The 17,939-nt window shown below is 42.2% G+C and overlaps 1 protein-coding gene across 1 annotated transcript in view; it reads right to left on the bottom strand.

The window, feature by feature from the left end:
• Positions 1-17,939, bottom strand: part of cep76 (centrosomal protein 76) — a 44,314-nt gene that overhangs the window by 10,512 nt on the left and 15,863 nt on the right. Inside the window, exons 4-8 of the mRNA XM_078398686.1 lie at positions 15,966-16,190; positions 13,453-13,638; positions 10,184-10,281; positions 5,462-5,590; positions 3,326-3,514 (exon numbers count right to left, since the gene is read on the bottom strand). Coding sequence (XP_078254812.1) covers positions 3,326-3,514; positions 5,462-5,590; positions 10,184-10,281; positions 13,453-13,638; positions 15,966-16,190 — 827 coding nt within the window. The remainder of the gene's footprint in view (positions 1-3,325; positions 3,515-5,461; positions 5,591-10,183; positions 10,282-13,452; positions 13,639-15,965; positions 16,191-17,939) is intronic.

Here is a 17,939-nt window from a genome sequence, read left to right as displayed (position 1 = left end):
CGTGGGCTTTCTCCAGGTGCTCCGGTTTCCTCCCACACTCCAAAGACATACAGGTTTGTAGGTTGATTGGCTCTGTAAATTATGTAGGATAGTACTAGTGTAGCACATAGTGTACTATCCACTGGCCGGCACGGATTTGATGAGTCTGTATCCACGCTGTATCTCTAACCTAAATTAGACTAATGGAACAATAGAAAATAATTTGCCTGCATAACAAAGACCTTCCTAATAAGTAAATGCTTGGATGTAGAAAATGTTTTCAAACATCTCAAGAAGATAATAAACTCATTTACTTATTACAATACAGGGGGAAGCTATTCATTCCATTGGGTCCATGCCAGCTCTCACATGCAAGCCTCTCCACCCAATTCCCAGCTGCTCTTCCCTGGGGCCCAGCAACATATGCTCCTTCATTTGCCCATCAACCCTCATATGATTCTATTGGCACTTACCTACACTAATGGGTGACTAACCTACCAGCATAGCTTTGAGAATTGGAAAGAAACTGGAGCACTCAACAGAAACTGCCACAGAAGGGGTAAGACATGCAAACTTCACCGACACCACCCAGAATCAGGACTGAATGCAGATCTCTGGAGCTGGGGAAGCAATGCTAATGGCAACACCAACCATGCCATCCCTAAACTACAGCATTAGTGCTGATATCTTTCTTATAATTTAAAAATACCCTCAGAAGCCTGTCACAAATGAATCTGTAAAAATATTTAATGAAGTAGGTTGCAATTGCCAGATTCAGGAAAAGCGTCCCCACATTTTTTTTTTCAAAAACTGCATTTTCTCCATAATTATAATGCCATCATTTTATAACACTATATTCTGCTTCTTGGTATTTTTCTTTGTACTGTTGTACTTGTGTTGGCTTGATTGTACTCATGTATAGCACGATTTACTGGATAGCACGTAATCCATGTTTTTTCCACTATATCAATACACATGACAACAATAACCCTATTTAGTAGTTCTCATTCAAACTTTTTCACAAAATATTGTGGGAGCAAAACAAGATAAAGTAATTCTGGAATAAAAATTGGTGTGAATAGGAATTGGATGCATGGGTTAAGAGATTACGTAGCAGACTCAGAAGGGTGGTGAATCAGTGGAATTGATTGCCACCAAAGGCTGTGGAGGCCGTCAATTGATATTTTTAAGGCAGAGATAGATAAATGGATTCATGATTAGTATGGATGTCAGGGGTTATGGGAGAATGCAGGAGAATGGGATCGAGGGGGAGAGTAAGATCAGCCATGGTGGAGTAGACTTGATGGGCCAAATGGCCTAATTCTGCTCCTAATATTTATGAACTTCACATACTTGATGGTAATAAATTAGAGGTAAAACACTGTGGATACTGGACATCTGAAAAATGGGAATATTGGAAGCATTCAGCTAATCAGACTGCATCCGTGGAAAGAGAAACAATTAATTTTCAGGTTTATGATCTTTCTGGGAGGAATTTGAGATTTGGAATTTAAGAATGCAGAGAGGGAATGGGTGCAGAGAGGGAATGGGTGGAAGATAGAAATGCTTAAATAACGAAAAGAGACAACAGAGCAATGTGGAAAAGTGACTTAAATAAGCAGCAAATGAAGAAATGGGAGAGATTTGTTGTCTGGCATTGAGAGTAAAGGGTAATTAGTCACGGGACAATAAGGGGGACATTTTTTAGTTTTGATTTAGAGATACAGTGTGGAAACAGGCCCTTCGGCTCTGAGTCCACACCGACCATCGATCACCCGTTCATACTATTTCTATGTTATCCCACTTTCACATCCACTCCTTACAGTCGGGGCAATTTAGAGGCCAATTAACCCGTATGTCTTTGGAACGTGGAGGGAAACCGGAACACCCGGAGGAAACCCATGCCATTATAGGGAGAGAGTGCAAACTTCACAACAGGACAGCACCCGAGGTCAGGATCGAACCCAGGTCTCTGGCGCTGTGACTCTATGAGAATTAACGTTAAAGGTTTAGATTAAAATCTTGAATTCACATTTCCAAGTTGCAGACGGGGCACAGATGGTAAAGGGTCAAAAATGACAAGAACTGTAAGAGATTACTATAGATTTAGGTTTATCATTGCTACGTGTACCAAGGCACAGCAAAAATCTTTGCTTTGAATGCGACCCAAATGAAATCACTTAATACCATACATGAATACAATCATCTCAAGTACAACAGGTAGAGAAAAGGAAAAAATAGAATGCAGTATATAGTTTTCAGCATTGAAGCACGATAATACCAGAGACAAAGTCCAATGTTCGTAATGGGGTAGAGGTGAATCGGACAGTGATAATGGTTTATGGAATAGGTTTTAATAAGCTTTCCAAATGGGCAAATAGTTAGGAAATGAGCTTAAAAGAGATAACTGCCTATTTTGTGTGAAGAGAGTGATAACTTTGAAGATGAAAGTCTTAGGAAAATACCAAAAATCTGAAATGAAATAAAAATGCTTGAAATGCTCTTAATCATGACTTATTAAATTTTTGATGTTTATGTGGAAACTTGTAATATGCAGAATATTTGCAAGCGAAATATAAATTAGGACAAACTTACAAAATCAAATAAGGGACTGTGATGAGTCATTTTGACAAAATGTGGGAGCTATGAACAGGCTTGATACAAACTAAAATCAGATATATCTTGGAAAGACAGTAATTTGAGAGGGTAGTTACCCCAATGAGTAATGATGGGTGACAGGCAGCAGGAAACAAGATGTTTTAAGTTACAACAAGGGAGAAGGGTGGAAAGAATGGGAATTTATTTGAAAGTGTGTGGATTGGGAGATACTGAATGCAAGTTTTTCTTAATGTGTTCAAAAAATTAGGAGCATAATGGACACGTTTGTACATTTCAGCAAGATTGGGTGTGTGGAGGGAGGAGGAAAAAAGTCACCCATTCTTGGATGATTACCCACCCTATCAAAAATGTTCTCCTTTTCTCATTCCCTCTTTGGTAAATATCTTTAATTTCTAACTTTTCCAAAGGAATAGCAGAATCTGAGCAGTTGATGAGAATGTGTCATAGGGGGTTTGATTGAGGAATGGGATTGTTCTAAGAGCCAACAGATCTCAATGGGCTAAAACTGACTCCTCTATATCATAAAATAAAGAGAAAATTCTAATATAGACACAAAAAGCTGGAGTAACTCAGCGGGTCAGGCAGCATCTCTGGAGCGAAGGAATGGGTGATGTTTCGGATCGAGACCCTTTTTCAGACTAATTTTGATTTAAAATATCTAATTTATCTTTAATCAATCACCTAATGAAGATAGAACTGAAAATTAAAAGGAATGTGAGGTGTGTACCTTGCCTCTGCAGAGAAAACTCAGGAGAGTGCACCATTGCTCTTGCTTGGATCCACCTCCAACCATGGCTGCTCTCTCATAGCCGAGAACGTTGACAAACCGAGCAGCTTGTCTCGGTGTGTCCAAAAGTCTACCAGCTCGCAAGGGTCTTACGTAGGAGCACACTGGATGATTCACACTGTTTTCATTCTGAGACAGGAGAGGAAAGGAGAAAATGGTCAATCTCTTTAGCAAGTCAATTTCTATTTCAAAAGTTTTTTAGCAAGGTGTATCACTCTGTAACTATCCCCCCCCCCCCCAATATCTGGGCGGCACATCGAGAGACTTGCTGCCTTACAGCGCCAGACACCCATGTTCGATCCTGGCTATGGATGCTGTCTGTACGGAGTTTGCACGTTTTCCCTGTTACCGCGCGGGTTTTCTCTCGGTGCTCCAGTTTCCTCACACACAGACGAACAGGTTTGTAGGTTAATTGGCTTCGGTAAAATTGTAAATAGTCTCTAGTGTGTAGGATAGTGCTAGCGTGCAGGGTGATCGCTGGTCAGCGCGGACTCAGTGAGTCGAACAGCCTATTTCTGTTCTGTATCTCTAGAGTCTAAGGTTAGTTATAGAGTAATACAGAACAACACAAGCCCTTCAGCCCATGATGCCCATGCTAACCATATAGTACATAGGTTTACAAATCTCATTGAGTAGTCTTCTATGGCTTGGTAATTTAAGTGCTGGTCTCGTAACTTAATTGTCATTAGAGCACCACTGTCCACCCAGGGAGTTCATTTCAGTTTTAGGTAGCATATATAAATTGAGCCATTTAAAGATAAAGTAAGGATCCACCCTTAAGTTGTGCACTTAGCGAGTTCCAGCTGGGACAGCAATATCTATTGTGGGAGGTCGCGGAAGAGAAAAAAATTAGTCATCAATGCTTTTACAGGAAAAGAACTATAGTCATGAGGTACAGAAAAGAGTTATACAGAACAGAAGTGGGCCTTTCAAGCCACCACATCCATGCCCACCTATGCTAATCCCATTTGTCACAAGTCTGTATCCTCCTATAGGCCCTGCCAGTTTAAGTGCTCAGTTAAGCGTTTAGACGTCTGTTCCATATCCATTGACCCTCACTGGACGGTGTTTAGTTTAGAGATACAGCGCGGAAACAGGCCCTTCGCCCCACCGAGTCTGCGCCGACCAGCGATCCTTGCACACTAACACTATCCTACACACACTAGGGACAACCTACAATTTTACCAAAGCAGTGTAAGAAAATAACTGCAGATGCTGGTACAAATCGAAGGTATTTATTCACAAAATGCTGGAGTAACTCAGCAGGTCGGGCAGCATCTCAGGAGAGAAGGAATGGGTGACGTTACGGGTCGAGACCCTTCTTCAGAATTCCTTCTCTCCTGAGATGCTGCCCGACCTGCTGATTTACTCCAGCATTTTGTGAATAAATTTTACCAAAGCAAATTAACGTACAAATCTGTACATGTTTGAATTGAGAGGGGAAAACAGAGCACCTGGAGAAATTCCACGCTGGTCACAGGGAGAACATACAAACTCTGCACAGGCTGCACCTGTAGGTAGGATTGAACCCTCCACTGCTGCACCACCGTGACACGTTCACAGATATTTATCAAGATGGAACATTTAGTTTCAGTTTCAATATCTTTGCAATGAAATAATCTGCTAACATTTGCTGCATTCATATTTAATTTGGACACTTCTTCCCTTCCCTTATTAACCCACTAATTTACTCTAATGGGCCACATGAACTGCTCCTAAACAAAGATTATCTCAGTTTGCCAACATCCAACAATCAAATGGAGACACAAGGAACTGCAGATGCTTCTTTAGCAAAAAAAGATACAAAGTGCTGGAGTAACTCAGAGGGTCCGAAAACATCCCTGGAGAAGATGAATGGGTGACTTTTCGGGTCGGGGTCATTCTCCAGCAATTTTTGCCTTCGTTTCTAACAAACATATGAGATGTAATCATGCACTATATTGCACAGTGTATATTAAACTCATTGTAATAGCATTGTAAAAAACTTACGTAAAATTTGTAGTTACTTGCATAACTAGTACAGTATCTGAAATGTGACTTTAAATAATAATTTAGGACTTGTCCTTAAAGACAAACCTGTGCAAATATTTTCACAAGTCTGGTGTTATGTGAAGGTCGGATCTGAAGATATTCTCTCCACCACTGTTTGGCATATATAAGGTACAAGCGCTCTTTTTCTGCAGTCTTTTGACGTTCTAAGGTTAGCTGCAAATTTGAACAGTTAAAAGCATGAAGCAAAATATGGACACCATGTCACGACAACATTCTTATAGAGCAGAGATATGATGTGCTACCATTGCGATTTCCATGTGGCAAATTTTAAATGTATTCATATGGTCAACGAGTGTTTTTATTATGGCAACTTTACACTGATCATACAAAACATTATGACCACTGACAGGTGAAGTGAATAACATTGGTTATCTTGTTCCCTGCACCTGTCAAGGGGTGGCACATATTAAGCTGCAAGTGAACAGTCAGTTCTTGAAGTTGATGTGTTGGATGCAGGAGAAATGGGCAGGAGTAAAGACCTGAGCAACTTCGACAAAGGCCAAATTGTTACGGCCAGATGACTGGGTCAGAGCAACTCTGAAACGGCAAGGCTTGTGAGGTGCTCACGGTCAGCAGTGGCGAGTACCTGCTGACAGTGGTTCGAGGAGGGACAGGGTGTTGGGCGCCCAAGGCTCATTGATGCGCGAGGGCTACAAAGGCTATCCTGTCTGATCCGAACCGACTGTGGGAAGACGACAAGCCGGTTGGAAGGAGTGTGATGCTCTGGTCAATGTTCTGCTGGGAAACCCTGGGTCCGGCCATTCATGTGGATGTTCATTTGACACCTGTCACCTACCTAAACATCGTTGCAGACCAGGTGCCGTTTCATGGCAATGGTATTTCTTGATGGCAGAGGCCTCTTTTAGCAGGGTAATGCGCCCTGCCACACTGCACACGTTGTTCGAGAATGGTTTGAGGAACTGATGAAGTGTTCACGGTGTTGCCCTGGCCTCCAAATTCCCCAGATCTCAATCTGATTGAGCATCTGTGGAATGTGGTGGATCGACAAGTCCGATCCACGGCGGCTCCACCTCGCAACTTAACTTACAGGACTTGAAGGATCTGTTGCTAATGTTTTGGTGCCAGATACCACAGGACACCCTAGGGGTCTTGTAGAGCACGTGCCTCGGCAGGTCGGCGCTGTTTTAGATTTAGATTTAAATTTAGAGATACAGGCCCTTCGACCCACCGGGTCCGAGCCGCCCAGCGATCCCCGCACATTAACACTATCCTACACTAGGAACAATTTTTACATTTTCCCCAGCCAATTAACCTACATACCTGTACGTTTTTGGAGTGTGGGAGGAAACCGAAGATCTCGGAGAAAACCCACGCAGGTCACGGAGAGAACGTACAAACTCCGTAGACGGCGCCCGTAGTCAGGATCGAACCCAAGTCTCACGCGCTGCATTCGCTGTAAGGCAGCAACTCTACCGCTGCGCCACCGTGCCGCAGTTTTGGAGCCACACGTAAGATCAACAGCATATTAGGCAGGCGGTCATAATGTTTTGGCTGCTCGGTGTATATTTATTTTAAAAAAGCAGTGATCAACATCATACACACTTCCATGTCAAAGTGATTGTGTTGCATGTGTTAAGCATTACTGCCATCTCTTGCATTTTGTAAGTGCCATTTGGCTGCAAGTGGTATGGTGAAGCCTCACATATGCCTCGTTTACAAAATTCTAGTATTTTTACCCATTATTCAAGAACATATATTTAAACTGGGTTAACAAATGACCTGGTAAAAAAATTAGATGGAAATTATGTTTTGGGATCATATTTTGGGAACAGTTGCAATGAAGCCGTAGATATTTTTTGCCATTTGCTGCGCAGTTTGTACAGCAGCAACAGTCCACTGATGTTTAATTAATGGCCAAGATTGGTGCCACAAGCTTCTGCCCAGAAAAAAATCCAACTCCAGATAAATATGGTAAGCTGCCATTAGTTAACAAGAGGAAGACTTTGTCACACGTGTTATGACTTCAGGATCACTTTACATTTGTTTATCGTGAAGCTGCACTGAACTATGTAATTTACATTTCAATGGTGCTTTATTTGTCACATGGGCAACTGCACAGTGAAATTCCTATTGTATATTTACACAAAATTAAGCATTTTTGAACTGTAATCAGTGTTCTTGTACAGTAAACAAGACAGCAAGATCTCACAAACGAGCTGATTACATTTGGATAATCTGTTTTTGCAGTATTAGCTAAGACACTGAGGAATTCTTCTCGTATATTACTTGGTAGGCCTCCAAGCACCTGGGGCAGGTGGGCCTTGGTTTAAGTCCTTGCCCAAAAGGTTGGTTTTTCCCAGTCTCAGTAGAGGTGATGGGTCCTAGGAACTGTAAGGTGGTAAGAAGCAGAAGCTCTCTCAATTTCTAGTAAATGAGCAGGCTGAGATATTCCAAACCAGGGCAAAAACTCACATACCTTAGGATACAGTGAAGAAGGGTGGCACAGGGATAGAGATGCTGCCTTACAGCGCCGGAGACTCGGGTTCAATCCGGACTACCGGTGCTGTCGGTACGGAATTTGTACTTTCTCACCGTGAGTTGCGTGGGGTTTCGCCGGGATCTCCGGTTTCCTCCCACACTCCAAAGACGTGCAAGTTTGTAGGCTAATGAGCTTGGTATAATTGTAAATTGTCCCTAGTGTGTAGAATAGTGTTAGCGGGTGGGGACTGCTGGCTGGTGCGGACTTGGTGGGTTGAAGGGCCGGTTTCCACGCTGTATCTCTAAACTAAACACATTACTTGACTTGCGCCACTTCATAGAGTCTACATTGTGGCAGTGAAGCAGGATGAAAGAAAGTGATATAACCAGTAAAGTGTCCAGTGATCCAGTCACTCTCAATAATCCAGGATCACCAACATGGGAGATTAGCTTCTAATATACTGTAGGTACATTGTTTGGTTGTACAAGGAGTAGCTCACTGGAAAAACTATCTTCTGTTCATTCATTTATTCTTTCAAAAATAAATCTGTTTGAAATTTACAATCAGCTAAATTCACTGGAAAGCAATTAGCTCCATCTTCTGGACAAGCAAGAGAATCAAATGCAAAATCAAAATGTAGATAAAAATCAGGTACTATATTGGCAAATGCCTCAGGCTGTGCTACCATTTATCAGTTGGTTGTCATTCTTCCGTCTATGGGAGATGATGAATATTCAAATATCATATTTTGGTCAGACCATATCATGGAATACATTTTGTTGATGATTATATAATCCAATTCTGGAAAGATTAGCCTGCTAATTTCAGGCAATGGTTCTGAGCCCTTGCTGGCATCTACCAGGAAGCTATTGAAACTATTGATAGTATGGCAGCACCCAATATATATACACAGAGCCGACACCATTGTTCTCAGCAATACTGCCCTAGTTATTATTCGTGCTGAAAGCATTCATATCACTATTATAACATCTTTAATGGACTTTTGGACATCCTGCTGGTCACTTATTTTTCTTCCTGCATTGACCAAGAAAATGGATAACAAGGATGCTTATTCTATCCAAGGAGAGGATACAATAATTTCCAGTTTGACCTGCAAAAAAAACAACTATAAGGGAACTAATGCAAACAAGAGTGTTGAAACGCGGTTGCAAATCTGAAATCAAAGTGCTGGAAATGAGAAGGGATTTCTGATACCGATGAAGGATGGTGACCAGAAATCTTACCTCGGCTTCTCTCCACACAGCCTACTGGATCTACCAGAGAGGCTGGAAGCCCAATTGCACCCCAGGACATGATATTAGAAATTGTGGCGATTGGAGATGAACAAATATGATCAAACTATTTAAGAAGAGGAAGATGGGAATGAGCATCTACCATTCAGTCAACCCAGCAATGAAGGTAGTGGAAATACTGGAATCTGTAATGAAAGAGTAATTATAGAACACCTCGAGAAAGATAACAGAGCAGAGCCACCATAGAATTATGAAGGGAAATTGTATTTGACTGATCTAATGGCGTCTTTGAGGATAAGGGGAAATTAGATTGGAATATCTCAGCTTGTTCATTATCTAGAGAAATGAGAGAGATTCTGCTCGTTGCTGCTTTACTTCCCTGGACCACCACCTCTATTAAGACTTGAAGGGATCAGGCTTCTGGATTGGAGCAATATACTGGTTCTCTCTCAGAACTAATTAAATAAAAGCAAAGTAAACAGGCCTCTCTAAGATTGTCAGCCTAAGATTAGGGTCATACAGCTCTTGCCTCAGTGACTGAGACTCTGTTCGATGCTGACCTCTGGTGTTGTTTCTATGGAGTTTGGAGAAACTGGAGAACTCAATGTTCATACTGCTGTGCTCCAAGCTACTTAAGTGGAATGCGAGGTGCTGTTCATCCAGTTTGCATGTGGTCTCACTTTGGCAATGGAGGAGGCCCAGGGCAGAAAGGTTGGTATGTGAATGGGAAGGGGAGTTAAAATGGTCATCAACCAGGACAATATATTTAACCAGTACCAGGTACAAGATTTGCAAATATGACAAATGCTTACATTTCCACAAAATTAGAAATAATCTGAATAATCTCCAAAATGTTGAACCATAGCTGCCTTTTCCGATCGTTATATTTTCAGTGATTGGAAAATAATTAGAGCAGTGTTTAAGTAGATTTTAAAAATGTTTTTGTATACAGCACTTCTGCAAGTGCTCTTTTTTCCCCAAGGTTAGCTTTCTTCCAATTCAGTGTAAAAATCAGGAAATTATACCCAAGTTAGATTATAATAGATACAGTACCTGAGTGTCAACTATTTCTTTGCTCAGTGGCTGCGTCAGATGGGGATATATTTCAAGTTTCAGATTTAAAACTCCAACTGGAACTTTACACTCAGAGCCTGAAAGAATGTGAGTAAAAGTGTCATGATAAGTGTGTTCCAAAGCTATGGTATTCATACCAATTAAACTTTGGACTCATAATGTAACAAAAACAGAAACAACATACAAGCCTCTGAGACTAAAAACAGATTAAGATGCATAGGATAGGCATGGGGTGCAAGAAGGGCTGCATGTGGGCTAGGTTTGAGACACCCCACCCCTGAGATGTAACAGTTAAAGAAAACCATGGCTATTTTCACTTCACAGTGCATCCATGATCAGTATTTTTTGTGCAAATTTAAAAGACAAGATAATGCAGATTCATCCTTCATTTTCTTTTGTTGCAGAAATCTTCATTTTTATAATGATGTCATATTCAAAAGAATGTTTTTATCACTGGTGAAATGTGTTCCACAATGGAGATTAAAAAATCCATTGGAAATATCTCTCTTATATGACTTTCTTTGACGCATATAATCAAATAGTGGAAGCATTGGAGATCATTTTTCAATGTTCTATAGATTCAGGATCAGTTCCTGTGGATTGGAGGATAGCAAATGTTATCCCACTTTTTAAGAAAGGAGGGAGAGAGAAAACGGGTAATTATAGACCAGTTAGTCTGACATCAGTGGTGGGGAAGATGCTGGAGTCAATTATAAAAGACGAAATTGCTGAGCATTTGGATAGCAGTAACAGGATCATTCCGAGTCAGCATGGATTTATGAAGGGGAAATCATGCTTGACAAATCTACTGGAATTTTTTGAGGATGTAACTAGGAAAATTGACAGGGGAGAGTCAGTGGATGTGGTGTACCTCGACTTTCAGAAAGCCTTCGACAAGGTCCCACATAGGAGATTAGTGGGCAAAATTAGGGCACATGGTATTGGGGGTAGGGTACTGACATGGATAGAAAATTGGTTGACAGACAGAAAGCAAAGAGTGGGGATAAATGGGTCCCTTTCGGAATAGCAGGCAGTGACCAGTGGGGTACCGCAAGGTTCGGTGCTGGGACCACAGCTATTTACGATATACATTAATGACTTAGACGAAGGGATTAAAAGTACCATTAGCAAATTTGCAGATGATACTAAGCTGGGGGGTAGTGTGAATTGTGAGGAAGATGCCATAAGGCTGCAGGGTGACTTGGACAGGTTGTGTGAGTGGGCGGATACATGGCAGATGCAGTTTAATGTAGATAAGTGTGAGGTTATTCACTTTGGAAGTAAGAATAGAAAGGCAGATTATTATCTGAATGGTGTCAAGTTAGGAGGAGGGGGAGATCAACGAGATCTGGGTGTCCTAGTGCATCAGTCAATGAAAGGAAGCATGCAGGTACAGCAGGCAGTGAAGAATCGTAACAAGAGGAGTTGAGTATAGGAGCAAAGAGGTCCTTCTACAGTTGTACCGGGCCCTGGTGAGACCGCACCTGGAGTACTGTGTGCAGTTTTGGTCTCCAAATTTGAGGAAGGATATTCTTGCTATGGAGGGCGTGCAGCGTAAGTTCACTAGGTTAATTCCCGGAATGGCGGGACTGTCGTATGTTGAAAGGCTGGAGCGATTGGGCTTGTATACACTGGAATTTAGAAGGATGAGGGGGGATCTTATTGAAACATATAAGATAATTAGGGGATTGGACACATTAGAGGCAGGAAACATGTTCCCAATGTTGGGGGAGTCCAGAACAAGGGGCCACAGTTTAAGAATAAGGGGTAGGCCATTTAGAACGGAGATGAGGAAGAACTTTTTCAGTCAGAGAGTGGTGAAGGTGTGGAATTCTCTGCCTCAGAAGGCAGTGGAGGCCAGTTCGTTGGATGCTTTCAAGAGAGAGCTGGATAGAGCTCTTAAGGATAGCGGAGTGAGGGGGTATGGGGAGAAGGCAGGAACGGGGTACTGATTGAGAGTGATCAGCCATGATCGCATTGAATGGCGGTGCTGGCTCGAAGGGCTGAATGGCCTACTCCTGCACCTATTGTCTATTGTCTATAAAATATAGGGGATATAGATTCACAAGACAAAGGTGGCAACCATTCAACCGGCCAAGCCTTTACTAGCTTTATAACACAGCTACCCAATTTCTTCCAGAACCCGGTGTACTTATTATGTAAATGAATTAATCTACATGTAATTGATCAGTAAGTCATCCAAAGCCACATTTACACTGACTGTTCCGACAGTTGTCCCATTTGATTACAGTCTGAGGTCCAGAACACTCTGGAGCAGGTTTTCATCAAGGATCTCTCTGTACTTTGTTCCATTCATCTTTCCATCGATCCTGACTAGTCTCCCAGTTCAAGCTGCTGAAAAACATCCCCACAGCATGATGCTTCACCATGCTTCACCATAGGTATGGTATTGGCCAGGTGATGAGCAGTGCCTGGTTTCCTCCAGACTGTTTCCTCCAAATTTCGAAACACTTGGCATTCAGGCCAAATAATTCAATCTTGGTTTCATCAGACCAGAGAATCTTGTTTCTCATGGTCTGAGAGTCCTTTAGGTGCCTTTTGGGCAAACACCAAGTGGGCTGTCATGTGCCTTTTACTGAGGAGTGGCTTCAGTCTGGCCACTCTACCATAAAGGCCTGATTGGTGGAGTGCTGCAGATATAGTTGTCCTTCTGGAAGGTTCTCCCATCTTCGCAGAGGAACTCTGGAGCTCTGTCAGAGTGACCACTGGTGAACTCCAATCAAGTTGTAGAAACATCTCACTGATAATCAATGTAAACAGGATGAACACAAGCTCAATTTTGGGTGTCATAGCAAAGGGTCTGAATACTTATGTAAATGTGATATTTCAGTTATTTCTTTTTAATTACTTTGGAAAAATTTCGAAACATCTGTTTTCGCTTCTTCATTCTGGGGTATTGTGTGTAGATTGATGATAAAAAAAAGAATATAATCCATTTTAAATTAAGGCTGTAACGTAACAAAATATAGAAAAAGTGAAGGGATCTGAATACTTTCTGAATGCACTGTACATAGTAAAATCTGGTGGTGTTACACTCCATTTTTAACCAAGCTTCCACAGAAACTGCAGGTCGGGATGCCTGTCAAAGCAGAACCTGCGAGCAAGTGCGCAGTTCAGAAATTGGACTAAAGAGTCAGACAAATTGTGCATTCCAACAGCAAGTGGTCCATTTTAGACACTGATAAAAGCCAATCAAATATTTGATCAAAGTAACAAAGACATCTTACCTACACCCAATAACTCTACAGACATGCTCATTTTTCCATCTGGTGAACTCAGCACAGACCGCCATTCCAAGTAGTGCGATGCAATCAGTGTTTTCTCACTAGAAGCATCTGTCTTTATAAGAACCATGTGCACAGGATCGCAGATTGATAATAAAGTTGTTGCATCAGCCATCCTACTGCCATCACCTGGACATGACCCAATAGCAAGATAAAAAGTCTGATCACATAAATGCAGGCCATATTTTCACAAACCGTGCAGGTCATTTGGCCCATCAAGTGTATGCCAGCTCTCAAAGCAATCCCACTTTCCCCCACATATCCCTGTAACTTATTCGCTCCCACATGCTCATTTTGCCCATCAGCCACCTACATTAGGGGAGACTTACAATCATTAATTACACGACCAAACCCCTTATCTTTGGGAATTGAGGGGAAAATGGAACATCCAGCGAAACCCAAGCAAGCACAGGGAAAATGTGCAGACTCTACACAGACAGTACCAGAGGTCAGGATTGAACCTAGGTCTCCGGAGCCGCGCCTGAGGCAACAGCACTACCTGCTGCCCAGCTGGGACACTGTTACTGCAATACGAATTGTGAGTAATGTCTGTTTTTATTTCGGGTAGGATGTAGACAGCTTTAAAAAAAAGAAATTTCCCACTTAATAAAACTTTCCAGCATTAATAACTGTCATCCTCAGGCTTCTGCCATTCCTTCAAAGTTTAGTTTGGGGTGAACACTCCTTTGAGAGAGAGCAAAGTTTACTAGCTACAGCATCAGAGAGAGTAAAAGCCTAAGGAAATTCCCAGCAATTCCTTTGGATCCAAAATGAAGTACCAATGGAATTCTAAACGCAAGGGGCAATGTGCACATAGGTTCACATGGTTTCCCCAGTTTAAAAGCACTTTTCAAACAAATCCAGAAATAAGGTCGTGCTTTCAAGAGTAGAGAATTTTGTTTGTTAAATCTTTGCACTATCACCTCCTTTAAAGTGTTATTTGAATGAAAGAACCTTCAATACACCAATTAGTTATTGAGTAAGATAGTCTGAAGAAGGGTCTAGACCTGAAACGTCACCCATTCCTTTTCTCCCGAGATGCTGCTGTCCCGCTGAGTTACTCCAGCATTTTGTGTCTACCTTCAATTAGATATGGAGGATTATTTCATATCAAGAAATATTGCTGCAGATCATGAGATTATAAAACAGAAATGCAAGCTGTATTATTGAAAACATATATCACGAGGGGCTGGAGGACCACACAGTTCGTATTTTTATGGACAGTGTTACTGAAAAAGCATCAGTTTTATTTTAGCAGAACACAAGTACTGGAGTAGCATCTCTGGACAACATGGATAGGTGACGTTTCAGGTTTTAGTCAAACAAAGTTGAACCCAGGAACTGCAATCTTGTGTAGAACACAAAGTGCTGGAGTAACTCAGCGGGTCAGGCAGCATCTCTGGAGGACATGGCTATGAAGAAGGGTCCTGACCTGAAACATTATCTATCCAAAATCATCCTGTTTTCAGAAAGGGCTGTGGCATAGTGGTGCTATTGGTTAGGAAGAGCGGGCAGTTAGAACAGCAACCCTAACCAGCTTTCTTTTTGAGTAATTTGGGTCACTGGAACCTTTCACAGGCCAACTATTACTCCTGTAGATACTTGACAACATACAGACTGTGCAATGTACCCGGGATCTTATGCCTACATAATTCAGTACCAAGAGGGCCATACATTAAACATCTGGCACACCAGAAGAGCTGCGCCTTACAGTACCAGAGGCCCAGTTTCGATCCTGACTGCGGGTGCTGTCTGTAGAGTTTACATGTGCCCCCTGTTATCATGTGGGGTTCCAACGGGTGCTCTGGTCTCCTCTCACATTGCAGGTTTGTAGGTTAGACACAAAATGCTGGAGTAACTCAAAATGGGACAGGCAGCATCTCTACATAGAAAGAATGGGTGATGTTTCGGGTCGAGACCCTTCTCCAGTCTGAAGAAATGTCACCCATTAATTCTATGATGCTGCCTGTCCTCCTGAGTTACTCCAGCATTTTGTGTCTACCTTCAGTGTAAACCAGCAACTGCAGGAGTTCCTCCCTACCGATTTGTAGGTTAATTGGCATCTGCAAATTGTCCCTTGTGAGTAGGATAAGAGTGTACGGGCAATCGCTAGCCGGCGCAGACTCGGTGGGCCGAAGGGCCTGTTTCCACACTGCATCTCTCAACTCAACTAAAACACAAGCCAGTGAAGGGAGCCCATTAAGTTTTTTTGGATGTACTCACTGAATAGATTAAAACTATCTTCTTCTATCTTCCTGTCTCCACCTATATCCTTCCTTTGTCCCGCCCCCCCGACATCAGTCTGAAGAAGGGTCTCGACCCGAAATGTCACCCATTCCTTCTCTCCTGAGATGTTGCCAGACCTGCTGAGTTACTCCAGCATTTTGTGAAATAAAAAACTATATATAATATATATACATATAAAAATAAATAAACCGACCTTTGGCATCACTCACCCAAGCTGTCTTTATGAACTTCCAGCAGAAACCCATCTTGCAGATCAGGTTCACAGGCACATGCTGCAGGCTTGGAACGGAAGCGCTGATTTCGAAAATGCAAGTAAAGTGTAAAGGTAGCGCACACTTGCCCTGGTAAAGGTAGCGGTTCCTGTAAATGCTCCAGGAAAGCTCGACCACCCAAAACCTGAAGGTACAGGTTTCTTCTCGTGGGATCAATTTTTGCTAAAATATGAATGGCAAAACATAAGCATCTCTGCTCTACTTAAAGAATTTGCATTTAATTATTACCATTCACAAGTTCACAATGAGACAACGGGTTCCACGACCAATTGTGAACTGTTATTGTATTGCCTTGTAATCCAACCACCAGTCAAATTGTATAGCCTGATACCATAAAAGGCAATGAGATAATATGCAGTTAATTTGCTATCGTCGACCTAAAATGTTGTATCTTTCCACAGATGCTGCTTGATCAGTTAGTTTTTTGTTATTTTAGTTTTAGAGATAAAAGCATGGCGACATGCCCTTCGACCCACCGAGTCCACACCAACCACCAATCACTCGTTCACATTAGTTTTATGTTATCCCACTCTCACATCCACTCCCTACACACTAGGGCCAATTTAGGCGGGACATGGGGGGAAACCAGAGCAGCCGGAGGAAACCCACGCGATCACAAGGACAAACTGCAAACTCCACACATTCAGGATCAAACAGAGACTGTGGCGCTGTGAGGCAGTGGCTCTACCAGCTATGCCAACGTGCTGCCCTCATTTTAGGTTTTTGTTTTTAATCTAATGTTGGTTGCTGAAGGATAATGGCCGAGAATATATGTGGGACACCATCCCTATTCTTTTCTGCCCATTTGATATAGCAATGATTCAGTTCAATGCCTCATAGTAAAGATGCCATCTCAGACAATGGAGCACTTCACCTGCACTGCACGAGAGAGCTAGTATAGATTTTATGTTTAGACTTCAGGAATGACAGGGATGTAGAGTTTCTAATGCATTAACTTCCTTCCTTAAATAAGACATTCGGTACTGTAACACTACTCCACAAATGGTCTAGGCAAACAACCACCCTTGTAACAGACAATAACATTATATTAGCTTGACTAATTACTTGCTGCTCCTGCAGACTAGCCTTAAATCAACAATAGACAATAGGTGCAGGAGTAGGCCATTCGGCCCTTCGAGCCAGCACCGCCATTCAATGTGATCATGGCTGATCATTCTCAATCAGTACCCCGTTCCTGCTTTCTCCCCATACCCCCTGACTCCGCTATCCTTAAGAGCTCTATCTAGCTCTCTCTTGAATGTATTCAGAGAATTGGCCTCCACTGCCCTCTGAGGCAGAGAATTCCACAGAGCCATGCACAAGGATTCACAGATCCTCTTCCATCCCATCTCAGAGCTCCTCAATCTACCACTTGAAAATATGCTTCCTTTTAACTTGCAATAAATTACCCGTTTTCACGAGGTAACTTCCAATGATTTAATGTTCTCAAATTCTGCCGCACTAAAAGTGGTCTAATTTTGTGTTCTAGTGTTGTGCCCGAGAATCTGATTCTAGTTCTCTAGTTCAAAGTGCTTTGGAATCTGATTAGCAACATTAGAAAAGTTTACAGATCTTTTCTCAGTGCTCCAGTTGGAACTGGCAGAATGTATCCAATTCACAGAGGTTGAGGGGAGACCTGATAGGAAGTATATACCGCGGCTCACCGGCAGTCTCTCTGTCTTTTTTTTGTTTTTTGTCTATTGTCATCGTTTAATGTACGTTTTGTTCTATTTTTAACTCTGTGTATGTGGGAGGGTGGTGGGGGGGTGGGGGAAACCTTTTTTTCCAATCTCTTCCTCAACGGAGATGCGACCTTTACCGTGTCGTATCTCCGTTCGCGCTACGGCCTAACATCGTGGAGTCGGCGGCCTCCAGCTGGGATCGACCTTGAAGACTCCGGTCGCAGGGCCT

The sequence above is a fragment of the Rhinoraja longicauda genome, chromosome 4 (genome assembly GCF_053455715.1).
Source record: "Rhinoraja longicauda isolate Sanriku21f chromosome 4, sRhiLon1.1, whole genome shotgun sequence".
Lineage (NCBI taxonomy): Eukaryota > Metazoa > Chordata > Chondrichthyes > Rajiformes > Arhynchobatidae > Rhinoraja > Rhinoraja longicauda.
The sequence above is the reverse complement of the archived record's forward strand: the minus strand, read 5'-3'. Positions and strand labels throughout refer to the sequence as shown.